This window comes from Paroedura picta, chromosome 8 (genome assembly GCF_049243985.1).
Source record: "Paroedura picta isolate Pp20150507F chromosome 8, Ppicta_v3.0, whole genome shotgun sequence".
NCBI classification, from domain to species: domain Eukaryota; kingdom Metazoa; phylum Chordata; class Lepidosauria; order Squamata; family Gekkonidae; genus Paroedura; species Paroedura picta.
Window position 1 is genome coordinate 33,909,612 of NC_135376.1, and position 27,172 is coordinate 33,936,783.

Here is a 27,172-nt window from a genome sequence, read left to right on the forward strand (position 1 = left end):
ACAGAGGGAGAGTAATTGGACTCCCCTGATGGGGGGGGGCTCAGGAAGAGGCATCAGCATTGAGTGTGGCCAACCCGGATGGGTAGGTCCAAAGCACTCAAGGTTAAGTAGGCTGGAATGGGCTGAGGAAGATCCATGCCTCCTGAAGCATTCCAGCTACCTCTGGTTAAGTATACTAAATGGCAAGGGATCACGTGGCCCAGCAGGGGTCTGGGACAGGATACCTAGGGCACTATTTTAGTAGCAAGGGTCAAATGACCCAGGGAAAATTTTAGGCTCATATCCCCTTGCTGGCCAACACATTGTTGCTGTTAAATAATAAAAGCTTGTGCCTGTTTGCCAATTCAAAGGATGGTGTGAGTGTCATCCTTAGCCCAACTACACACCTGTGAGTTAATATACATCCAACCTAATTAAAAGAAACAAACATGTTGAAAAATACATTCTCTGCTATCAGGCAGTGCTGCCAAATGGATTTTTTGCCAAAGGCATCAATGAAGAAGGGACCTGAAGAACTGTCTGTTTGGGTACATATTGCTAGCATTATTGTGGAAATGTTAGAAACTTTCTTTGCATGCTTACCTTAAGCACTATGCTGTCAGTTTTCAGAACCTTTGGATTTGCCTCAGGCACAGACGAAGGTTCAGGGAAGTAGAAAAGAAATGAGCCATGCTGTTAAGGAAATAGAAAACATGAAGGAACTGATTTTCCTACCAATTCATTCAACCATAGTGCAGTTCAGGTCATCTTCCAATTCTTTTGCTGCATTCAGGCATACATACAAGGGCAGTCACACTTGAACAATATTGGATGTAATCTTTCACTTTCTGATTTCCACTGAATAGGATACTGAATGAAATTGCAGTTCCCATGTATTTTTGAAAGCAAGCCTAAGTACTACTGAAAAACAACCTGTATTTATGTATGCTATGCATGAGTTCCATTGAGACACCATTTAGGGTTTTCCACATGGCATTATTGCCTTGATTCTGGTTGCCCTCCCTGCGACGCATTTTCTCTGGAGCCATTGTTTTTCTTATGGGTTTTAAGGGGCTCTAATTTGAACAAAACTTGGCCCAAATAGTCCCTCAAGGATAGAGTTGCAGAACACAGACTTGGAGGAAGACTTTTGTCTGAATACATATTCTTCAGACTGTTGTGAAGATGGAGGGAAAGGAGTGGCCAAGAGAAGGCAGCCAGGACCCCCAAGAGATGTCCAGTGACTCTAATTCCTTGTCAGGAAGCTCTATGGGAAGCCTTGTTGCTTGACCTAGTTCTATCTCCAACCTTATTGGTGTAGCTTCGTAAGCCTCAATAAAGCCCAAGCATTACGCCAAACCAGTGTCTTGACCATCTTCTTTTAGTAACATGAGTGAAAGGGGACACCAGGCTCACAGGACCCCCACAGAGCCTCGCAGCATTAAAAGGGGGCAATCAAATTTGAATTCCATCAGAGGCAATCAGCTTCGATTAGGGCTGGAGGGAGGGCAGACAGGTTGAATTAATTGGGGGTGATCGGTTTGGGATTGAATCCATCAATAGGATTGGGTCGATCAATATAGAGAACAGTCAATTTGGATTAGACTGGAGGGAAAGGTAGATTGGTTGAATTAGTTGGAGGCTGATTGGACAAGTGACTTTCCCCCCTCTCCCCTTCCCTCTCCCCCCTTTATTCCCTCTCTCCCCACATATGCTAATGTTTAGGGAACAGAGGAGATGGATATGGCAATAAAAGAATCAAAACACAAAGTTTTAAGATAACTTAAGCAATTCTACTCAAAATCTTACTCAGGTCTATTCAATAGAGTTTACTTCTAAATAACTGCTTGTAGTGTTACAGTGTGGGGCACTTATAATGTACTGAGTGTTTGAGATCAAGGCCTTTTAATGTGTGTCCCAACTTGTAAGACTTATTCCTCTATAATTTCAGCAGGATGAACTACTGTTATGTCAACAAAAATGACTGTAACAACAGAGACTAGCTCTTTTCTGATATGGAAAAAATCTTGTGAACAGGTGGCATGCCAAGAGACATGGATGGTGTATGCCTAGTCATGAAGGGTCTAGTTGCAAAGCTGAATATTGGGAAAGAATAAAAATCACCTTGTCAGTCCAGCAAATAAATCAGATGCCTCCCTTCTAAGATGGCAGTTCTGTGTTATCAACATCAGATGCTGATATGGAAGTGAATGCCCTCTGGGCTTATTGTGAGCCTTAAAAATGGAAATGGTATAAACATGGTGGTGCTTCTTATATCCAGAAGTATCTAAAGGAGTCAAGTAGTTCTAGTGAAGAACTGCTTTGGTCAAGAAACAGTAATTTTAGAGAGAATCCAGTAAATGGTTTCAAACCATTTACGCACTGGGAACTTCACTGCTCCAGCTCCCTTTATGGGAGCACAAATCCAGGGCAGACATGGTACATTGTGCCAAATGCTCCCCCAAGTGGGAGCAGGAAGAGGCAGGGCTGCCTGCACCAGCTAAACTCCAGACTGCAGCCTGGTACAGAGCCTCCAGTGCAGAAACAGTCATGAGAAAGCAAACACAAATTCCAGGACATGAACTTGGCTTTTGGATACGAACATTTGCAGGAAATTGAATGAGAAACTGCCAGGCTGGATGCATGCTAAATTAAGCAGCATTCAACATTAATGGGACATTAATGTAGAACTGGGTTAGTATGCTTACTGGCAGCATTGTGAAATCAAGATGCTTTGGGAAAATGTTTGCAAAATGGAAAAAATAATGGGGCAGATGGAAGTTTTCTAGGTGGAAGAAAACAAATAACAGGTTTCTGATGGAAGGCAGCTGAAATCTGGACAGAGCAAGATAAAAGCTGCCAAAGAGGTCAGCTCCATTCTTCATTAGGAAGAAATATTCATTTGTTCAGTATTGTTATTTTTCATTCAGAAATAAAATATTGAAACAGTTGCATGGATCATTCTTGAGAGGAAGCCAGTAGATATGGTATCAATAAATGTGGAATGCTCTGTAAATAAATATTTCAAAAGCTGTTGAATGTAGGTCATCAACATTTTCTGATAAAGCAATTCTTTTGATGAATGTTTCAATAAGTTGCAGGCATCAATATTCCTGACCTTATGTCAATATTGCTTTACCGTCCTGTCCTGGCTAAACTGCACTGAGGGAAATGGAAACTGTTTAGACAACAGATTTGTTTTTACTAATTGCTGCGATTTAATAAATCTGCTTTGAAGGAAATGTCATAACCATAGTAATTTGTACTTATTTTGAGCTCTCATTTTCATAGAGCTGATGCTTTCACACATAGATAAGGTGGTGCCAATTTAGGCTTAATAGCACAATAATGATACTTAGCTTCCTAAACCTATGGATGAATTTAATACAAGGCTTTATAAATTTCACTACATTCCTACTGTTAAAATAGTAAAAAAAGAAAATATGCAACTGCCATCAAAGAGAATAGGGAAGGATTGGTTTTCTTCTGTATTCAATGGGTTGCTAATCATCAGAGTTGTGCCATAATTCTCAAAGGTATCTATTTCATTGTCCCAGTGCCTTTATTATAAACATTTAAGTTGCAACTGGTTCTCTTTTATAGGAAACTGGTAACTCAGGAAACAGGGAAGCAGGTATAGCTCATTGCAAAAGCATGTATAACTGCCAGTCAAAGTACACTAGAATGGGTTAGAGAGACAGATGGTCTAATTCAGTATTTTTCACATGTTCATATGTGTATTTTCCCCAGATTTCAGCTTACAGTCGCCTTCCCTTTCCTCTCCTCACAACAGATACCCTGTAAGGTGGGTGAGGCTGAGAGAGCCCTGATATCACTGCTTGGTCAGAACAGCTTTATCAGTGCTGTGACAAGCCCAAGGTCACCCAGCTGGTTGCATGTGGAAGAGGACGGAATCAAACCCAGCTCGCCAGATTAGAAGTCTGCACTTCTAACCACTACACCAAGCTGTCTCTCCACCATGTATGTTTTATCAGTGCTGTGGTGAGGCCAGGTCACCCAGCTGGCTGCTTGTGGGGGAGTGCAGAATCGAACCTGGCATGCCAGATTAGAAGTCCAAACTCCTAACCACTACTCCGAACTGGCTCTCAAATTGGTGCTCTGAACTAAAAGAAATCAGTCTTTCCTTATTTTCTGAGAATCAATGACCATATTTTCTACAGACCATATTTTCTGCCAAATCCATCACCATGCTTGTTGGAGTGGCATCTGGATAAATGCATGAACCTAACCTTAGTGTCAAATATCCATCATCTCATGTTTTTTAGCCCTGGGTGGCTTCTGAGGTTAGCAGGCCAACTCTGCTTAGCTTCCAGAATCTGCTGAGATTAGACTATCCTGAGCCGCTGAGATCAGGACTCAAAACTAATTGCTTAGTTTTAAAATTATTCCCCAAATATCCAAAGCCTTGTCACATAGTCTGCAAAAGGTTAAGACAGACATACATACTGTTAAAATAATTTGTTCCATAATAATGAGAGAGTTTCTTATTTCCCCTTGTTAACGTCTATACAATATAAATTGCAGGTCATCCAGTAAGATCTATTGTTAACCACAGTAATTCGTATTTTGTTGAAATTCAACAGATAGGCATTTCATGGGAGAGGAGGGAAGTTAGCTGGCGGTCATACAAAATAAGTCTAAGTGTCCTTAATGCACAGTCATGTGACCACCATGTTTCCCTGCTTATATTTTGAAAAAAGTTACAGGGAAGCTATGCAGAAAACAAACACAAATGTTTTGACATTAATCAGTATGAAAGTGAGATGCATAAACTTCTTCTGTGTTTATGCTGTGAATCCTTCCTTCTTCAGGGTCCAGTTTTCGCATCCATAGGTTGTTATGGGGAAGACCACGGCATTGACTAGCTGGCACTTTGTATTAAGGCTGATATCCTTACACTTCCATATTTGGTTCATGCCTAGCATTGCATTCCAGCCCAGTGTTATTCACACCTACTAATAATACGAGATCAAAAGCAAACAGAACAATAGCAAAAGCTGGTTGTTTTGACAGGTTGGTAAGGTTGGCAGAATTCTGCCATTTTCTGATCTTACTGCCAGTTTGAAACACTGCGGAAAAAAAGGGGACGGTTCAAAATTATTGCAACAGAAAACAGAACCTATCCCGGGCTATATTAAACAATTTCACAATGAATACAAATAAACATTTCTTATCTCTTCTTTTTTTATATATATATGTATATAAGCACAACCAGAACGGCCTCCAGATTGAACCATTTTCAATTGGGTTTTCCTCAGTGGTTGTCAAGTTTTCCTTTTAAATTATATATATGTGGCCTTTGGCTCCCAGGTTTGGGGAGGTCTAGTCAAAAGATAGGATCCCTTTCCCAGGTAATTAACCTGTTTTCCAGAAGTTTCCTCAGTGAATACTCCTCAATATATAGATGGCTGGGACCCCATTCATTACCTGGGACCCTTTGATTACTCTGATTACTCAGGATTTGGGGATAAATCATACAAAGAATTGCTTGAGTTTTGAAGATTTTTATTATCAGCCTTCCAATTTCCTTTGCTTCTTCATCTTGTCCATTTGGAAAGAAGCAGGAGGCATGTGTATATAATTCTAAGCCTGTCATTCAAATGCAGTCTCTCTAGTACATACAATTCAAATTGAGACCGCAGAGATTTGTGATTGGATCTCCCAGCTCTCTAAATAAATGCTGACCTAAATACAAACCAGGCAGTCAAGAACATATGTCATTACATTTTTTTTACAGGGATGCTGATATCTCTGGATTTCTCCTTTTGCACTGCAATACAGGGAGCATCCCAAAGTTGGACTTGGGTGTCAGCAGACTGTCAGGACAAGCATGATGGGAGCAGGGGAATCAACAGAAAAGGCTGTCCTCTCTTAAGAAACTTTCAGAGTCCTGAAGTTCTCAGAATATAGTCAAACACTGGCTGGTAACTATGGGCAGAAGTTAGGCTCGAGGCTAAAGTGGTATTAATTCCCTTGAGGAAACAGAAAGGGAAGACTTGCTCAGCTACTCCCAGTGCTGTAGTTTCTGTCCCAGTCTGTCCTCTCCCACACCCCCACACAGCTAAAATGAACAGGAGGCAAAGCAAAGGATAATTTGATTTCTATGTTCTTTCCAGGTTTACAGGTGCACTATGGACTTGTTTATTTATTTATCATATAGCATGTGCGTAATATAGCCAGGGGATTTTAAGATTGTCTGGCTGCCAAGCAAGAGTTGCTCAGAGGTGACTGGCCATTGCCTGCACCCCTGTCCTGACCCTGGAATTCCTTGATGGTCTCCCATCCGAATACTAATCAGGGCTATCGCTGCTCAGTTTCCAGGATCTGATGGGATCGGGCTGGTTTGCAGATGGCCTGAAGTGTAATAATAGCAATCCTGACCAACCAATTTTAAACAAATTAAAACGGGGTCTTGTTTAATGGAGAGATTGATTGGAGTACTACTGGTATCTAGGAACAAACAAGCTCCCTCCCTCTGCAGTTCATCCTAAGCCAGTCATTCTCAACTAGTAAACCCAGGGTTACTCCAAAGCCTTTGTCATACCTGTGTAGTGGTTAGAAAGCAGTGGATTTTAATCTGAACAGCACTTTCACATTCATCGGATTTTCAAGGTAAAAGATGAGCAGAGGTGAGTTGCCATTGCCTTCCTCTGCATAGCAACTTCAGCCTTCCTTGGTAGTTTCCTAAACAAATAGTGACCAGTGCTGACTCTTTTTATCATTCACGTTCTGACAAGATCGGGCTGGGCTGGCCTATTAGAATTGCATGATCTGTATCTCTAATAGGGCAGATATTTATAAATGCTAATTATGTAGCCTTTTAACTGTCTGCAGCCTGCTGGAAAGGGCAAGTTGATGCTCACAAATTTATGCTATCTTGTGTAAATTTATCTTTGAGTTCTTTTGGTTTCTGATATGTTAAATGTCAGATCTGCAGAAGTCTGTCTGTGACCAGGATCAGTGTTAGTACCATGCATGGTCACAAGCATGTCAAAGAATATTCACTGGCCAAAAGTTTTCTGAGAGCCTCCAGAGCCCGTACCATACTCCAGCATTTTAACAGCAACAGCAAGTGCTAGTGGATATTCCACATCCATATTGTGTTACAAATCATTTTGTTTTCTAAATGGCATCCTCTAAGGTAGGCTTAAAGTCTGGAAACTAGTGCAGCTTTCAAGACAGGTGTTATCTCCAGGGTGAACACATGTTGCCTTCTAGGGAATTCTTTGAGCCTGCTGTGGATACAGCTATTCCTGCCAGTTCTCTTGGGCAATGTTTAGACCCTTCTGTTGTTGATGCTGAGTGCCACAGGATACACTTATAATAATTTAAAGGAGCATATTTATTTTTAAGAGAATGTAGAGCAGTAGGTAAGATTTAGTATGTTTCATGTCCAATTGGAAGTGGAATCAGCAGCGCTAGCACTAGAAGCTATGAAGCTAAATTACATTTTTTTTAAACTGTGCATCTCCCACCTAGGAGTCACTAAGCAAAACTATTCTAGTTATTCAAAGAATAATGAAGTTTCTTAGGAGTGGGATGGCGGATATGTTCATTCTCCCAGCGTAACTCCCAGCAGGATTCTTTCTGAGCATAGTTCTTAATATGTGGGTGGCTAAACAAAGAAAGATTGCCAAACATAGACAACCCAAGAAGCCAAACTACCTGGATCAGTATAATGGACTTGAATAATACAGCAAATCTGCATTGCATCCAGGACTCTTTTGCACATTACAGGAATATGTGGGTGAAGAAGCATACAAAAATAACCCTCTTCCACTGTAACACAGGGGTGGAAAAAGACATTGTGCATATACTACACTGGGAAAGGAGAGAAGTGTGAGCTCCAGATGCAGATTGATCTGATAAATTGCCTTTTTGCAGAGGAGGTAGATAAGTTTTTTTTTTCCATTACTGACTGTGATATGAAAAGTGAAAGCATGAATCATGTTTGTTCTTTTACCCCACATTCTGTGATGAGTGAAAGGACATTCACTGAGAAATGGACTTAAGTCAGTACTACATGATAGCAGCCACTGCCACCAGGCAAGGATGAAGAATTTGTAGGGGGAAGAACAATTCATAGGAAGGAGGAGATCTTAACTCCTCCTGCAGCTGGTAAGTTTCCCCTGCAAATGGTGGCCCAAGAGCATACTTTCACCTAAGTTTACATGATGAAATAGATAACATCATTTAGTGCTTTTCTTAGCTTAGAAATACCTTCAATTCACAGGTGGGCTATAAATATGTTATTTAAATTGATTTAAAATCTCAGAGGGATTTTGCCATGTGCAGAAATGAACATCAGGAATAGAGTGTTTTATTATAAAAGTTAGTCATGGGTACAAGGTTGCAAGTTTTGATTCCATGGTACTTTAAAAATAAATCCATGTGAGAGGAATTTGAGTTGGCTGGCAGGGCTGGAGGCTAAAATCTTCATTTGCTGTGCAAGCAAATGTTATCTCGGAGAGCCTTGGAAATCCTTTCTGATGGCATGCAGAATAAAGTAGGTAATCCTAGAGGGAAATGATGCATGAATCTGTAAGCCCTGGTCAGCTCCACACCTTTTAAGAGTCTGCCTAAAGTCTCTTCAGCTCTACACCTACAAGCTGAAAATAGCTGCCCTTGCCCACTTATTCTCAGATATGTTGCTATCTTTGCACTATGGCAGTCAATCCCAAATTTCTTCACATGGGAAAGCCCCATTCCAAATGTCTGCCAGAAAGAAATAAGTACCTGGTTCAGTTTTCACCTCAGCCATGAATCTAGTTGGGGAGGGGGTGAAGCAGACCACCATTGTTCACTCACATTTCTGCATCTGCAAATGAAACTCAAACACCCGCAGTCCCTCCCCACCCCCTCCAGGCTCATCATTGGCCATTTGGTGGGGGGGGGGGGTTGACCATAACTGGTCATGTCACTTAATAAATGTTTAACAAATTTTAAAAATATATAACTGTATATATAAATATATTTTACAAATATATAAAATATATATAAAACATTTGCAAGGCGAACAAACCAGTCAGTCCTAGAGAAGATCAGCCCTGACTGCTCCTTAGAAGGCCAGATCCTGAAGATGAAACTCAAATACTTTGGCCACCTCATGAGAAGGAAGGACTCCCTGGAGAAGAGCCTAATGCTGGGAGCGATTGAGGGCAAAAGAAGAAGGGGACGACAGAGAATGAGGTGGCTGGATGGAGTCACTGAAGCAGTAGGTGCAAACTTAAATGGACTCCGGGGAATGGTAGAGGACAGGAAGGTCTGCAGGAGGTCTGCAGCCCCTGGAGGCCCCTGCATGTCAGCAGCAGCATGGTTTGGGGGCCTGGGCTAAGCAGCCCCTTTATAGGGGAATGCACATATCTTTTCCACTCCCCCGGCAAATTTATGGTGGCCCATCTTTGTCTCTTATTCAAATGCTAGTCAAGGCTGAACTCTGCTTTGCAGCCAAGCTCTGAAGAGTTCAAGTTGGTCTGGGCTATAAGCTGAGTCCTGTTTTCTGAGCCATTCCATTATAGGAATCATCAGGCCAGCAGGATCTATGTTCCTGTACATTGAGGTACATGAGGCTGGATTGCTACTATATAAAACAGCAGTACTTCTAACTGAATGTCTCCAGAAGAATAGCAGCACCCTGCCTGCACTTTGGAAGAAAGTCTGCTTGGGAGTACCTTGTCAAACACAGTTTGTTTTCCTTAATTTCCATGGCATTTTGCAGGACTCCTGGTCAAGCACTATTGAAATGAGAACAATTGGTGTCCTTACACCTCTTTCATTCAGCATGCTTTGTCCTGTTCAAACTGACGAGAAAAGTAAGCTAGGTAATATATATACATATTGGCTAACTCAACTCAAACGAGTGCGCATTCCTGCTTCTAAAAGATGACAAAATGGATTACTGGAAATCGTAGATTATGCGAATGCTAGGTTAACAAGTCCCTTGCCTCCTGTCTTTCCAAAGCCATGCTAAATCACTTAAAGATTGGTGATGGGGAAAAGAACCTTAAAAATCATTGCGTTTTCCCAAGGTCAGTCTTTGCCTCTAGACAAAGACTGGAAATGCTGCATACGGGCTCCCCCTTCTGGTGAAAAGGTTTCTCAGACCCTGTCAGCCAACTCTATGTGAGTCAGAAGTGATTAAATTGCTTGTGGTGAGTTCCTTCTTATTGTTCATTTGGATGTTAAGCAGGCACTAGTTATGGGTCGGCTTCACACCAGTTTAACAACTTAATGTCTCCGATTTCAGTGAAATTAGCTCTGGCTGGGTGGACTATACATAGTCCATAATTTGTGCACAAAGCTAGCCTTTTCTCTGCACGGCAACAAATTATCCATCCACACAAAAGCCAAACTGTATTCACAGTACAGGTTATTGTTCAGTAGTTTTCATTGAGTTTTTATCCCTTCTGGTTACTGGTTGTTTACAAGCCACTTATTTTAATTCAGACTGTGTTTTCTGGCTGAAAAACTGATACATGTAGGGAAAGTAACAAGAAGATTTTACTAGTTATTCCTTCAGTCTTTTTTATACCATAATTCAATATAAATTCCCACCAAAGTGGATTGTAACAGAATAAAAGTTCCATTGTGGAATTCAATTTTATGATTTTTTGAAATGCATCCAAACCGTCAAGGAAACCAAGCAACAGCTCAGTAATCAGAAGACAAAACAATAGAAGGCAACATAAAATATCCAATAGAAAGTGTCTTCTTTGCTATGGGTAGGGTTGCCAATCTGCGCAAATTAGGACTTTCCTGGAGATTTTGAAGAACAACCTGGGGAGTACAGCCCCACCTACCTCACAGGGTGCCTGTTGTGAGGAAGGGAAGGTGATTGTAAGCCACTTTGAGACTCCTAGTAAAGAAAAGCACAGTATAAAACCCAACTCTTCTTCGTTTTTAAAAAATACAGACAATTTGTTGTTTGGATAAGAGCAAGTCTACTATGGATTGCTGTGGTGCTCTCAGGCATGGCTTTAAGTAAATGTGAATTTTTAATTCAAAAGTTTTTTGGGGAGGAATTATCCAGAAGTAAGGATGATATATTCATATTTCATGGAAACAAGATTTAAAATAGACACTGGAGTAGTACACAATTTACTAAGAGGAGCAAAGTGCTTGCCATGAGTCAAAGCTTTCACAATAAACATCTTAACACTGCATCCTTTTGTCATTTTCCTGCTGGAATCTGAACACTGGAATAATTTATTCAAATATAATAAAACAAGGAGCTTCTTTATGAACAAGGCATGCGGCTCTTTGGTATGTATTCGTCTATTTCACAAATACCCAGTGCCTCTTCCAAAGAGCTCTGAGTAGCATTGATGGAGTTCCCAGCTGGCCATCTCCCATTCACACATATCACAGATCAAGACTGGTGTCAGCAGCAAAACAGCATCAGGGGGCTTTATTAAGATTTCTTCTGGAGGATGAGAAAGAAAAGGTTTTTTTTAGACTATGAAGTGAAAGTTTCAACAAGGATGGTTGTTTATGTTTTACCTTTATTATATTACTAGCAAGAAAGCCCATTGCAACCAGGAATGCAATGGGCGCTAGGACCCAGGGGACACCAGGAGGTGCTTTTTTTTTCTGCTGCGTGGAGCTGTGAAAGGCTCCTACAGGGTTTTTTTTTTTTCTGCTGCTTGGAGCTGGGAAAGGCTCCTACAGTGTTTTGTTTTCTGCTGCTTGGATCTGCGAAAAGCTCCTACAGGGCTTTTTTTTCTGCTGCTTGGAGCTGTGAAAGGCTCCTGCAGGGTTTTTTTTTCCTGCTAGCTCTCGTGGGCGTGCCGGCTTGGAGCTCCTACAGGGGTTTTTTTTCCTGCTGCTTGGAGCTGGGAAAGGCTCCTTCAGGGTTTTTTTTTCTGCTGCCTCTCGTGGGCGTGCCGGCTTGGAGCTCCTACAGGGTTTTTTTTTCCTGCTGCCTGGAGCTGGGAAAGGCTCCTACAGGGTTTTGTTTTCTGCTGCCTCTCGTGGGCGTGCCGGCTTGGAGCTCCTACAGGGTTTTTTTTTCCTGCTGCCTGGAGCTGGGAAAGGCTCCTACAGGGTTTTTTTTTCTGCTGCCTCTCGTGGGCGTGCCGGCTTGGAGCTCCTACAGGGTTTTTTTTTTTCTGCTGCTTGGAGCTGGGAAAGGCTCCTTCAGGGTTTTGTTTTCTGCTGCTTGGAGCTGGGAAAGGCTCCTACAGGGTTTTTTTTTCTGCTGCTTGGAGCTGTGAAAGGCTCCTACAGGGGTTTTTTTTTCTGCTGCTTGGAGCTGGGAAAGGCTCCTTCAGGGTTTTGTTTTCTGCTGCTTGGATCTGCGAAAGGCTCTTACAGGGTTTTTTTTTCTGTCTACGACGCTGTGAGCCCGCTGCGGCCGGCGGCAGAAGGCTTCCCTTCCCCCCCCCCCACCCATCCACCCCCCCCCGAGGCTCTCTGGAGCCTTCTCTCGGCCGGCGGAGCGGGCTCGCAGCGTCCACAACGCTGCGAGGCCGCTCCGCCGGCCGAGAGAAGGCTTCCCGGCCCACCCCCAGCCGAGGCTCTCACCAGGCGGGCCGCCATTTTCCAAGCGAGTGAAGCAGGCAATGGGGAGCCGCGCTTCGCGCGGCTCCCCATTGTCTGCTTGGGGCGGGATTGACACTCGGAGGGGCCAATCAGGAGCCGCTTCGCGGCTCCTGATTGGCCCCCCCCCCCCGAGTTTTTATCCCGGACCGGTCCCGCCCTAACTCCTCCCCACTACCCCTTACTCCTTTATACAGTCCGTGGCGCCCATGGCGCCACGGGCTGTTTACAGATTATATTACTAACAAATAAGCCTGCTGTCCCCGAAATATAGCGGGCGCTAGCGGGGCTGGCGATTTGGGCGGTGCAGCTCTCTGGGGCCAGGCCCTGGGGCGAAGGGCAGGCGTGGGACGACCTGTGTGGGGGCACAAGTGGTAGAGTGGGCCCGGCGCTCTGCAGCCTACCTGAATCAGTGGGGTGGCAGCTGCCAGTGGTGGCGGGCAGGCTGGAGGTCAGGAGCCAGCTGCCGGGGTGAGTGTGGAGCGTGCAGCGGGGCTGGCTGCATGGCGGGCGTCGCTGCTAGCGGGTCCAACTGTGCTCTGTGACGTTCAGCGGCGCTCCAAGGTGGCTGGGACGCAGACGCAGCCTCCACTCCCAGACGACACGCCGCCGGCTGCTGCGTGGGTCTGCAGCGGAGCTGTAGTGGGTGCGGGCGGGGTGGGCAGCGTCCACAGCGACGGCGGCATTTCTGGCAGCGGCAGGTGGCGGTGCGGGCCGCTCTCGGCTGCGGGTGCTGGCAGTGAGATGTCACGTTGGTGGCTGCGGCAGCGCCAGCATCGCCGCCACAGCCGCGGCTGCTGGGCCCCCCTGGTCGCGCGGGAAGCGAGGTAATAGCGGCTGCATGTGGGTGAACTGGGAGGGGGTGGATCAGGAGGCGCTTCACACCTCCCAATTCGTCAGTCCGGGGGAAGGGGCCTATCAGCACCCTTCCTCATCCCGGACAGGGCCCACTGACGGAGCCCTTACTGTTTTATTTTATCCGCTCCACAAGGAGCGTTTATAGATATTTATTCCCCCCTCCCCAATGACTCATGGTGGGTAACAACAAAACGGAATACATATATAGGATAAAATACAATATAAAAATTCTGCGGAATTTGTTAATTAAAAATATTGAACTATTACAATCAAACTAACTACTGATTGCCTGATTTTCTCTATCCTGCAAGAAGGTGCAGAAGGAAGGTCACAAGCTATAGCAAATTTGGTGGCTTTCTGCCAGGGAGGCCAGCATATCCAGACATTATGCTCGTGGGTGATCCTGCATTGAATCTTCTGGTGTCTACATTAAACCGCATCCAAAGCAATAATTTGGATCACGGTGTGATGCCATTTCTACAGAAGTAATTCCCCTGCTCTGTGGCTAGTTTCACCAGGAAGGAAAAAAGACAAATACCTGGATTATGCCTGTATTTTGTTCTGACTGGATCTACAAACAATGTATGTTATGTGAGAAAAAGACACAGAGAGGCCAAACGAAGGCGAAAAAGAGAAAGATTTCAATAAGAAAAAAGCACAAATGAGAAAGGGATTAACGTTCCCTGCCAAGCACCATCGCCTAATCCAAATTGCTTTCCTCCACAGCAACTCTTTTAACCTTAAAGGCAATGTAAAGAGATCTTATCCTGAATCCTCCACATAATATGTATTTTGACTTGGAATGTTTTATTTCTGGGGAGAGCTAATTTGGGAAGATTGTGAAGAGTAGTTTCCTTATTATCATCCACCCTGACACTCTTCTAGTGATTCATTTTCTATGCTTGTTTCCTCTAAAATCTCCCCTGGGCCCAGGCTGCCTGCTTTACCTGATTATGAATTCTGGTTTTTCTTGAAGCCTTAATTGTTCGTAACATACACATAAGCTGAAAAGAACTGCCATGAGAAATGCTTGAAACTAATACAGTATTTTGCTTCCAGGGCATGATAAATGGACCCTGAAATATTTTCTTTGAGTAGGCGTGACTTACACTTTGTCTTTATGTCTGTCTGCATAATGAAGTATTGAGTTGAAGTTCTGACCAGCAAGCTTGACCTGTATGACTTTTGACATATCAAGAAGAATGTATCACACACCCATATATATCTTTTGGCCAGCCAGCTGCTGGATAAACATCCTTCTGGTTGTCTTAGTCCAGCAGCAAAATGTGGAGGTTTATTGAGTCACATGAAGCTGTCTTACACAGGCCATTAGTCCATCAAGATCAGTCCTTTCTACTCAGTCTGGCAGTGGCTCTCCATCATCTCAGGGAGAGACTTTTTCCTTCACCTACTCTTGGGTACTTTTCTCTGGAAATGCTGGTGATTGAACCTGGAAACTTCTGCATGAAAAGCTGGTGCTCTACTACTAACCCCTGGCCTCTCTACTGGGCTCCCATCTTTTATATTTGACTTCACTAGTTTGGGTGGGACACAGTTTTTGCAGGTTGAAGATTGAGAAAAAACAAAGATAGGTCTCTAACATTGATAAGCCTGTGAAAAGAAGAACAATACATTCAGATTTTTGCATGTTTTAAATATGAGACTGATGAAGCACAGAGTTTACCTGTATGACTTTGCCATCAACTTGGCTCCTCAGGAGTGGAATCTGAACTGGCTACAGATATCTAGCATGGAAAGTAAGCACACACAGCTGCTTTGTATGAGTTGCATCACAGTATAACAAGATGAGGAGTCCATTCAGTTGCTTGGGAATGCCCTTTACTTTCACAAAATTATGTTAGAGTTGAGCCAAAGATGCTCTTAATTTAAGCTTTTATATTTAAATTGATGGTGGAATTTTACTTAACAATTCAGAATCAGTAACCAAGATAACTTAAATAATTTATACTGTGAATTCTAATTAACTACACAAACAGTAATATCTATAATTAAGATGGCTACCTTAACAAGCCAACAGATATTTAGTTCCAGCCACCTTCTATTCTCAATTTAACAATAAGTTGTTCCGATTATGCTTTACTATTGTTTTATTCAGTCTGAAACACAGAACTGGGTTCTCAAGTAACCTGAAGCCTTCTGTCATATATTACACCATTAAATTTGCAGGTGTCACATCCAGGACAAAGCCTAGCAATGTTACTCTACCTAGGCTTTCCAGAATACAAACAAACAATGACAGTCAACAGGGCAAGAGCCAAGAACAAGGTCTATAAAACCAGTCTAAAGTCAGAGAGTCAACAATTCAGACCAGGGATCAGAGGAAAAGAGAATCTAGGGCTTGGAACCAGTGCGGCGTGCAAGGTCTGGGTCGCTAACTATGAACCCAAGCAGAAGTTAAAAAGGATAGACTAAAAAGGAATTAACTCCAAACAAACCGTCAATTCCTTTGGGTGACTCCAATCCAAACAGAATATGTAGGAATTGTCCAGGGTATTCCAAATCAATAATGGATCTTTTTATTTCTTCTTTTTATAATAATTCAAAAATTTTGTAATTCATTCAAAATCATAACAGAAATAAATCACAACCAAAAATCATAACAGAAATAAATCACAACCAAAACACCTTCATAGGTAAATAATATCCCGTTTTCCCAAACTTCCTCAGTGATTGTGATCCTTCATAGTATTTTCTTAATATTTTCACTGCTCTATATTAATTATCACATGGGCTCTCAGCTCATCATGCTTTTAGGTCTAGCTAATTAGGATTACAACTAGGGTTGGGTGCTTCGGTGTCCAAAGTGGCCACTTGCGCCCAAAGTGGCCAGCACCACATTGCGGGAGGGGGGAGGGGAGGCGGGGGTGTCTACGCGCCGGTCAGCACACACACACAGGCGGAGAGCCAAAGTGCCCAACCCTAACTACAACACCTCTGTGCCCACCAGATTTATGGTGATGTATCAACTGCACTGTCATGCACAATTGAGAGAGTTTAACCTCTGAATTAGCTGAAGTCTTTGTGATTGGATCATAACCAAGTTGATCCCAGTAAAGACATGGAAACTAGTTCAGTTAAGAGATCTTCAACAAGTAGTAATTTTCAAAAGGTTTGAGGGTCATAGTGTGCATGCATTAATTGTGTCAGTAAATGTAAGAGGGCCTTTTATTGTTGATTGGGTAGTAGGCTAAAGTGATTTTTATGGTGAAAATAATTCTTTTTACACTGATTTATTATATTTTATTACAACATTACATGCTGGGCTTTAGAATATTGATTTAACCAGCCTTGAGTCCCTTTCATGGTGCAAAGGAAGTACAAACCTTTTAATGAATAAATACATTTATTTAAGAAACTATGTCTACTAACTTAACTTTTTGATATCTTGTAATGCTTAGAAGGAGGAACCTTCTTCTGGGGACCATGGGATCTGTGCAGATAAAAGCTGCATTAGACAGAGTCTGCAATGAGAAAAAGAATCAAGTGACATCAAGTATTAAAGCTGGCAAGATCCAATCCATTGTTCCTTTAAAGAGATGACATCTCATATGACCTGCCACTTTCTTCTGAGAGCAGTTGTGTCTGTGTTCCTTCATTAAATATTGAGTTCTATTTCCTAATAGTATTTGAATTTATGCAGACATAAATGAAAGAAGATGAAATCACTGCATGCTAATTAATTTTATGTCTGTTGCTAGACCTGTGTGACATGGGATGGAGATAAACTTCTTTGTGTACAGAAAGGAGAAAAAGAAGGCCGTGGATGGACCCAGTGGATTGAAGGAGATGAAATGCACTTGGTAAGGACATGCAGTGTTCTCAACATAACTCGTCTGTCTCCCTCCTCCTTTTATTTCTTCATGCAGCTAAATGCAATAATCCACAGCTTGCTTGCCTATTACACTGGCTAACTCTGGAGTAATTAGGTTCTGGTGTGGTGTTTGATTTACATTTATTTGTTTAAAGTAAGTGTACACCCCCATTTCTCCAGATAATTGGGACCCAAGGCAATCATTTCATGCAGTGTTATTAGTTTTGTATGCCTGTTTCATAAATAATGGTGGTTTAAATTCAGTATGTATTTATATTAATTGTCCGTTTCCCTGCATATTGATTTGATCTGCTTACACAAGAGAAAGTCTGTTATAGAAGTGTCCTTGATGCCTGCTGTGATGCAAATGATATGTGAATGGAGGATGTTTTTGCATCCCATACTATAGGCCAAAAGTGGGAAGAATCACTATTCTTTTAAGACTCAAATTTTTTATAGCTTAGGAAACAAAAGTGAACAATTCAGTTTTGAATGTGTAATTTTCTTTCTAACCATTTTTTCTGACTTTCCTAGATACTAGTGCCTAATAAAGTTTATGATGCTTCTTTCCCAAATAGTTTATAGCACTGATGAAAACCGTTTCCACACGAGATGTTACAAAACCATCTCTGAGAAGTTACTGCCTTTTAAATGCATGTTACCAGTTGACTGTCAGGCAAGCATATCTCGGCCGAAATAAAATGCAGCACCGTGCTCTGGCATTAACATGGCCAGAGCCTTTTATTAACAACAACTCCCAACCCCTCAGAAGGTTAGCTCTGGCATGAGACATGAAGCCTGACCCCACAGCCATCTGGCTGCATCACACGTAGGATCTGTAGGCATCCTGGGACCCGCCCTTTTTCCAGCTGCCAGAGCGGGCCCCTTGCCTCTTTCCGTGGGAGACAACATACCCGGGGGCCAATGGATGCTCACCTCTTTTTGGCAGTCCCAGTCGCCTGGCCATGAGTCCTTGGCCTCCCAGCCAGGCATGCTGCGCTTGCTAATAGCTTGTCTCTTATGGAGGTCCCTATGTTCCAGGGAGCCCGGTATGCAAACCGGGGCTCCCTGACCAACAGGCTTGGTCTCATGCCCCCTTAAACTGGCTGTGACAATTAATTTTTTTATAACAGAAACCCCATAACATTAGGAATAGGGTGGATGGGATGTTGCTCCATTCAGCTGCGGCGGGCGAAGAGGGAGAGCAAGACACTTGGTGTCTTAAATAGGCACTCACATGCTCGCCTAATGTCCGTGTGCACCTCCACAGCTGCACACACTTCTGGGCCCACCCTCCAACCCATAGCACATTCACCAAGAAATAGGTCCCACTGTTTTCAGTGGTAATTGTTTCCAAGCAAGTGAATTTAAGATCTCAACCATATTCTATAAATTAATGATGGATCTATTGTAACAATTTAACACTAAGGGTTTTTTTTGTCAGTAGTTGTAGGAGGTTTTTGGAGGAAGGTTTGCTAGTTAATACAAATAAATCCTTATGGTAGTCATTTGACAAGAGTCAGTGATGTCTTCTCTACTTTTGAAAGCTTACATGAAATTTGCCTTAAATCCTGCCATGGAGTTTCTGAACTATCTTGGCAGCCCCCAGATTTTTCTCGTGTGGATTGTGGCACAACTTGTTTGGTGTGTGTCTGTGGTCTTGAGTGCCCACAATGATCTATCACTGATGAAAAATGCATAGACCTGTATCCAGGCAGGGGACTGGGTAAGTTATAGTTCCTTCTAGTTCTAAAATTATAAGTTTCTGGCCTTTCAACTTAACTGACTGATTGATCTACAAAATTTATGAGCTCCTTCTCAAGGACTCCAAAGTATTGTACAGCATAACAAAACATCCCATGTGTCCACCCTGATCTAACAAAAGAGTGAAATAACCAGATAGACTTAATCTTCAAATATATTTAGTGCCACCAAGCATAAAAAATGGATATAAGTATGAACAAGTGTTAAAAGCTCACATAAAAGTTGTAGTAAACAAAATGTGGTCCACCATCCAATGGAACAACTCAAAGGGCCAGTTGGACCTGTTGAAGGAAGGCATTCCAGGCTTCTAGGGCTGCTGCAGAGAAGGCTGTGCTGTGTGTAAACAGAAACATGGCAAGATGGCCCTTTAATCAGGTCTTCGCCATCTAACCTCATCTCATTGGGAGAAGGACACTATACAGAAGAAAATGCAGGACCAGACCATTAAAGACTTCGTAGATCAAAACCCCAAAATTTATTATTTATTTATTTATTTATTTATTTATTTATTTATTTATTTATTTATTTATTTATTTATTTATTTATTTATTTATTTATTTATTTATTTATTTATTTATTTATTTATTATACTTATATACCACCCTCCCCGGAGGCTCAGAGCGGTTTACATCATGACAAGGAACAATACATAAAACAGTCTATAAAAACATGTAATAACCTTATACTAATAACTAATAAAGAGCCTCTTGTGGCGCAGAGTGGTAAGGTAGCCATCTGAAAGCTTTGCCCATGAGGCTGGGAGTTCAATCCCAGCAGCCGGCTCAAGGTTGACTCAGCCTTCCATCCTTCCGAGGTCGGTAAAATGAGTACCCAGCTTGCTGGGGGGTAAACGGTAATGACTGGGGAAGGCACTGGCAAACCACCCCGTATTGAGTCTGCCATGAAAACGCTGGAGGGTGTCACCCCAAGGGTCAGACATGACTCGGTGCTTGCACAGGGGATACCTTTACCTTTACCTAATAACTAATAATTGTAACCAGTTATAGTTGAAGAGGAAAGAGGGGCTAAAAGTGAAAGATGGTCATGGAGAAAGACAAGGAGAAAGGGAGAAGGCAGAGGAAAAAAGCAAAAGAAATGCCAATAACATGTAATTAAAAAGATGATTCTGTATAACAAACTGTGGTGCCGGGTGGGTCTTGAGTCTAAAAACATTCAAGAACAAGGTATCTCTTTTGGTATTGTGATTGCAATTTGATACAGTTACTAGGGGTTTTGCACCATTATAGTCCACCATTAAAATACTAACTAGCAACATGAATTCATTAGAAAAGTTAACATAATGAAAAAAGAAATTACTTCTGATATTATACTAGTGGCTCTGTTTAATTCATTTGTAAAATACGGTAAATGCTGTTATAGGAAGGGGAATTGCTTTCCCCCAAATTTCCCACATTCATTGTTTTCTTTTTTTCTTTTCTAAATGATTTTTCTTTGATTATTGAAGAATCATTGCACCCTTTGTAACATATAGGGTGTTTCCGCACATATAGGCGGCATATTCTGGCCCCTCCACATGATGTTGTCTACATCGAGAGGCTGCCCAGCAGCCAGCTCATAATTTCACCATTTTAAACTTGCGATTTTAGGAATTGAGAAAAGTGGATTCACATACCTAGGGGCTTTACGCACCGGGATCTTTGTAGCAAATTGGTCACTGAATGAAAAATCGCCATTTAAAATAGTGGAATTCGTTGTTATGCATACCTGCCTTTGTAGTGGAATCCAGTTGCGTTTTGTAGCGTTTCCCACAGGCTTCCGGTCTCGGCAGAAATCGCTAGAAAGGAAGCGCTATTGCCAAGCTCGTCCCGCCCCTGGCCGTCAAGCAGCCAATGGGCAGCCGTTAGCATGCTCCCTTTCCCTTTAAGGAAGGTTTTTTTTAAAAAAAAAACAGACCCATTGCAACGAATCTGTGTAGATTCGTTGCAACGGAGAGACCCATCCAGCTGCCTAATGTGTTTGAGCTGTCGTTTGATTGTTTGATCGTTGCCACGCTTCCTCCAAGTGAAAAAAAAAAATCCCCCCCCTCTCACGGGCCCGATTTTCGGCTGAATGAATGTGTGAAAATTAAAGGGAAAATACATCAGCAAACGGGCTTTTCTGTGGTTTGTGCTTAGTGACTAAAGTGGAGGGACTGAAGCCAGGGAAGCCTCTAAACAGAAAGAGGCTCGCTGGTGCGTTTATCCCCGCTCGCTCGGAGAAAAAAAAATGGCGATCGCTTCGCCGGAAGATCAGAGAAGAGAGCCAGGGGGAGGGACTTTGTAGAAGCCGCAACAATGTTAACGCACAGGTCTTTTTCGCTAGTGTTGCAGATTGGTTGCAGGAGTGTATCACTTTCCGGAGGGTGAATCCACTTTTGGGGATTTCCCTGAAAGCGCTACAAGGAAGCGCTTTTTGCAGATTGGTTTCAGGTGTGTGGCAGATTGTCGACGACGTTGTGCAAAACAGCAAATCAGTAGTGTTTTCAATTGGCAACCATTGTGCTATTTTGAAGGCGTGCAAAAAGCCCCCTAAAACGGGCAAGCCACCGGTGAACAACCAGCTAAAAGAAGATATGAGGGATAAAACACATGACAGTCTGCTCAGTTTTGTCCTGCCTTTACTCCCACTTCCATTTCCTGCCCAACAAGGGAGATAGATCCCCCCCTCCATCAGTTCAAACACCATTAAGTCTCTCTTTAGTGGTTTTTAACTAAGTGCCTCCTTCCTTTTCTCCTCGGTTGTCAGACCCTCATCCCTTCTTCTCCTCTCTGTCCCCCCATCCCGCTAGTCTACCTGCCTACTGCTCAACCATTCCATTCCATTCCATTCCACAATCGCCCATGACTCCTTCCCTCCCCAAGTGGTCCACAGCCTCCACACAGCCCACTCTGCCTGCACGCCACCCGCATCCATGAGGCATGGGTGGCATGGCGACAGCGCAGGTGGCATGCAGGCAGCACAGTTGGTGTGGAGGTGGTGTGGGCAGCATGGAGGCAGTGCAGATGGCATGCACATGGCATGGGCGGCATGGAGACTGCACTCCACTTAAGAGGTGCTCAGGATGAGAGAGGGAAGGAAAGAGTCTTAGGTGATTGTGGAATTGAATGGAGTGGAATGGAATGATTGAGCAGTAGGTGGGCAGACCAGAAGGGTAGGGGAGAAGGAGAGGAGAAGAAGGGATGAGGGTTGGACAACTGAGGAGGAAGGGAAGGGATTCTTCCTTCACCCCTAAGAAAATGAGTTGTTGACTAAAGACCCCTGAAACTAATATGTCTCTTCAGCCAATGATGAATATCAGACCATTTCTAAGTTTATTTTACATATTTAGCCTTCCCTTGTTTGCATTTTATTTATGCTTGGCAAGAGCTACATAATCTAATCTTGCTTGCTTTTGAAATCTTCTTTCTCTTTGAAAATTTTGACTGGTTTTATCTTATTAATATCAAATAGATTTTTAAAAAATTTTCTGGTGTGTTTCTGAGAGTGTTTTGATGTGCAGGGAATCTAGTTACCATAAACATTTTTTACTATGCCTCAGTAATTATTTTACTATTCTATTGAACTTAATACAATATTCCAAATGCTAATTAATTAGTCTTTTTACAATGTCTATGAAGTGATCTGGCATAAGTTTTAGAGGTTTATTCACAATTATTCCCAGGCAGCTCATTTTCCAAGTCAGCATTTTTTCTAGTTAATTAACACACTGTTTTTTTTTTATTATGTGAACATCCTGGTCTTATGTGAATATCACTGTAGGTGTGATATTTCCATTGTTGCCATAGACTGATCATTCTTCAGTCTATTCTGTATTGTGTTGCCCTTTACCCTTCAACAGGTGGCCTTTTGTGCATTTTCCCCATTCTTAGATCTCACATCCCTTCTGCTCATACTCCTTACTCAGATCTATCAGCATGAAAAAGGAGTCCCAGAATTTCTCCATTTGTTGAATGACTTCCATTCAGTCTGACCTGTTTTTCCAAACTGGTACCTTTCGAATCTAAAGTGGTCTTTTTTCTCTGTTCTAGTTTCATTCAGATCAGTTACCCCCTTCAGGTCACTCACCCCAGGAATCTATTTCCTCACATAGATTAATCTTTCTGTGAAGCAATATCAAACATTCTCCTTTGGACTGAACAAATTATGTTCATAGCATCCAGGTCATTTATTTCTTTAAAATTATTGTTAACGTTGTCCAAAAGCTTCTCTTTTAGAAATGCTAGTTTGATCTTTTCTTTTAAATCAAACATCCTCAAGTCCTTTCTTGTCCCAAGACTATTCTATTATTCTGCCTATTGACTGCTGTAGTTTAAGGTCTGTAAAAAAAATTAAGTCTTCAAAATAAGGGTTGTGTGTGTGTATTAAAGAGTTTGGAATGCAGCTATTGAGCATAAAGCTGTTCTGTAGAACAGAGTTAGGAGTTAGGCCAAATGCTAGTTCAAAATGTTCCATTTTGTACTGAGGTAGGATTCAAGCATGTATTCCAGTCAATCTAATGCAATGTATATAAGAATACAGTTTAATTATAAGCTCCAGTGTGGAAAAGTACATGCAAGAAGCAGTGCTGAATGCCCTGTACTGTATTATTTGAGTAAGTTTTTTTTTTTTAAGTAGCCTGCCAAATAGGTTTGAACTGTTCAACAGCCAAAGTAACAAAAAGACTGGTCGCTGAGCAGCTGTAAAATCAACACAATCCTTTATAAACTATAGGCTATCATAGTACCTGAACACAGCCTGCTTGTGACCCTACAAAAGGTCTGGATTCACCTTCTGCATATTTTCAATGGCACAGGACCAATTTGGCGCAAGACGTGCTCTTACGTAGGTAGACCTATTTTGTACCATATTATTATTCAATTTTGATTTAATCAGATTCCAGAGCCTTAAAGGGCTTTCTTCAGTTTGGTAGTGCTTCCCAAATAAAGGGGTTATTCTCTGTCACATACCATTCTCCGATCCCCAATTCCACTGATTTGTAGCTCACAGATCTGCTCCTTGATATAGCCTTCTGTGAGAACTGCTAAAGAGTATTATCTGCTTCATTCTACCCTTAGCGTATCCCATCCCAAAGAGCAGAACATAATTTGAAGAGTAATGAGGTTAGATGCTAAGCTTCTACCTTCTGTACTACACAGACTACAACACCCTCTCCTTAACATCAACCCATTTTTAGAGAAAGTACAAATAGTCTGAAAATTATCAATGTACACTTATTAACAGTTCTTTAAATTTGAGAGTGACTCAATAACACAATTAGATCATGGATAGGAGGGAAAGGAAAGGAACTGTTCATTTTATGTTAGGGTAGAACTATACTAGAACAAACTGCTACACATATGTAACGCGCCCTGGGCATAGCTTAAGGAAGACTTTTGAAGGGGGCCCTTAAAGCCAGCATTATCCGGCTGCCTCCAGCCAAAGGTCTTCCCTTTTGTATTTAAAATGCAGTTCTTGCTGCAACCATTAGGGATGCAGGGAAGCCTGAGCATAGCAAAAAGCTCTAGGATCAGCTAAGCTTCCCTTCTCTCCATGACTCAAGCAAATTTCCTTAACAGATTGTGCTGAAAGCTGCTACAGTAATTGCCAGCCTGCAGGTCATTTTTCCAATAACCAGGCCTTTCTCTCTCCCTTTTCTCGCATCCAGTTCAGTCAGATCTTGCAAAGCAATAGATGGGGTGTTGCAGCAAGATAAAACAATATTTCCAGTTTGGTGTAGTGGTTCTAATCTGGCATGCCAGGTTTGATTCTGCGCTCCCCCACATGCAACCAGCTGGGTGACCTTGGGCTCGCCACGGCACTGATAAAACTGTTCTGACCAAGCAGTGGTATCAGGGCTCTCTCAGCCTCACCCAACCCACAGGGTGTCTGTTGTGGGGGGAGGAATGGGAAGGCGACTGTAAGCCGCTTTGAGCCTCCTTCAGGTAGGGAAAAGCGGCATATAAGAACCAACTCTTCTTCTTCTTCTTCCTCTTCTTCCTCTTCTTCCCTCTCTTAATTTTTCTCCACTTTTTCCACATGTTTTGCATTCATTTCTATCTCCCTTCACCTAATTTTCCTGTGTCTCTCCTCCCCCTTTATTTTACTTCCTTGTCTCAAGACCTTCTCATCCCTATCCTGTTTGGTGACTGAATGTACTTAAAAGTAGTTTAGCAGCAAAATTTTGTTAATATTGTGCTGGGTACTCGGTACATTGTGTGGGTTTCTACTGCAGAGATTCTCTGGTTTAATTTTAATCCTTTGGAAACAATGGAGGAAGGGGGCACCTTCTGGGGGTGGTGAGTGTGTTTCTTAACATTCAGTCTAATTAAACTTGTGATCATTATTCTGTGATGTTTTGGCTAGTCTTAATTAGTAAAAGTACAAAGGCAATACCTTATGGATGTTTGGGAGGATCATTGAATGGAAAACAGAAGCCTTCCCATGTACCTGCTCAGAACACGAGCAGTTGGATTGATGGTAGTGCTAAAATATTGTGTGGCAACATGGCTTGCATCTTTCAGATTGCTGTTGTGAGTCTTGTGGAGAAAAATGCAACCTGGCATGGGAGCTGTAGTAGGAAGAGGGGATTGGGTAAAATCACACCCTGGCTCCCTCTACTACTAGCAGTGTAAGCTTCCTGTTCAGACAACAAGTAGGGTGGGAGGAAGAGCCAAAACTACATGTCCATAAGAGCCATGCATACTCCTGTTAAAATTAAAATGTACTTAAAATGGGGAGGGGGAACCACTGTATAGTTTAATTTGCATGATTTGAAAAAATGCACTCTATTGCTTACAGAAAGCATATGGGTATGCTCTCATTATAGTACTTTATTTAAACTTAATTCTGCTTTTGATTTTACAATAGACACTAAAACTTCTACATATAAATAAAGAGTGATTCATACTTCCAACAACATGCTGAAGGTTCCAAAGGTGGAATCTCCCCTCCCCCAGGATCAATTGCTGCTCTTGCTCAGGATTCTGCACCTTCTCCCTTCAGGCCTGCTATAGAGGAAGCCTCTAACAGCAACTGACTGAGGCAAGGGATGCATTTCTGAGAGCAGTACAGGGGAGTCTGTGGGCATGGGCATGCATTCCTTTCGGAAATATTCCTTGAGGTTTGGAGGTGGGACTTCAAAATGGTACAATGCCTCAGAGTCCACCCTCCAAAGCAGCCATTTTCACTTGGGAAGCTGATATGAGATGAGCAGCAGTTGCAGGAGATTTCCAGGCCCCACCTGGAAGCTGGCTGTCCTTGAGGTTTGGAAGTGGGGCCTCAAAAGTGTGTAATGTCCCTGCAGCCACCTAGCACCCCCTGACCTATTTCATGTGAAGAAAACATTGCAGAGAGGAGGTAAGGTTTCAAAATTGGTGTGGTTCATGTTCTGGAATTCCACACTACCTAGGTGTGCATAACCCTGACTAGAGTGAAGACAGCTGTGCACAGAGGCCTCTTCTCAGGCTTGCCACTTTCCAAGTAAGGCACTAAACTGGGGGTAGTCAAAACTGCAGCCCTCCAGATGTCCATGGACTACAATTCCCATGAGCCCCTGCTGTAATAGTTGACTACCCCTGACTAAACCCACACCAAACCATGAGTCAGTGCCTGTTGCATTACAGAACAGGCTTTACTACAAGTAATATTTGAAAACATAGGATTCATGCCTTAAATTTTCTTTTCCAGGAAATAAGAGCTTGTGGTGTCAAGTGTAAGCAAGTATTTAAGAAAGTACGGTGAGAAGCATCTCATGTCCTGTTCCTGCCATTGATATCAAGAAGACTGGATTAGGATGGATAGATATGCTGCCAAACCTACAATTGCTGCTTGTGCTCAACTATCTTCTCTTCCATTAACACTAGAAAAGAGGCCAGGGACACCATCTACCCATGGGCAATTGGATTTGCCTATAGTAGCTTTTGTTGCAGATATATATTTTAAATGAAGAAAAGGAATCTAAATGAATATAATTGTTTATAGAAATAATAAATTTGATGAACCCTGATCTCAGTGCAAATGCAGTTTTTGGAATATAGAAGCATAATAGATTTTTTAAAAAATAAGCTTATCATGAGGTGTGATATGTGGTCTGAAATCTAAATGGAAGCATCTAGAACAGCTATACCATAATGGGCAAAAAAGACAAGCCTCTATTCAATCAATTGGCCCTCCCTCTCCAGCTCCCATTCCCTGGAGGCTAGC

The 27,172-nt window shown here is 42.4% G+C and overlaps 1 protein-coding gene across 1 annotated transcript in view; it reads left to right on the forward strand.

Annotated features, from left to right (window-relative positions):
- RBP1 (retinol binding protein 1) overlaps nucleotides 1-26,916 on the forward strand; it is a 44,524-nt gene extending 17,608 nt beyond the window's left edge. The window contains exons 3-4 of the mRNA XM_077347843.1: nucleotides 17,115-17,216; nucleotides 26,657-26,916. Of these exons, the coding sequence (XP_077203958.1) occupies nucleotides 17,115-17,216; nucleotides 26,657-26,710 (156 nt within the window). The 3' untranslated portion in view covers nucleotides 26,711-26,916. The remainder of the gene's footprint in view (nucleotides 1-17,114; nucleotides 17,217-26,656) is intronic.
- The last annotated feature ends 256 nt before the right edge of the window (nucleotides 26,917-27,172 follow it).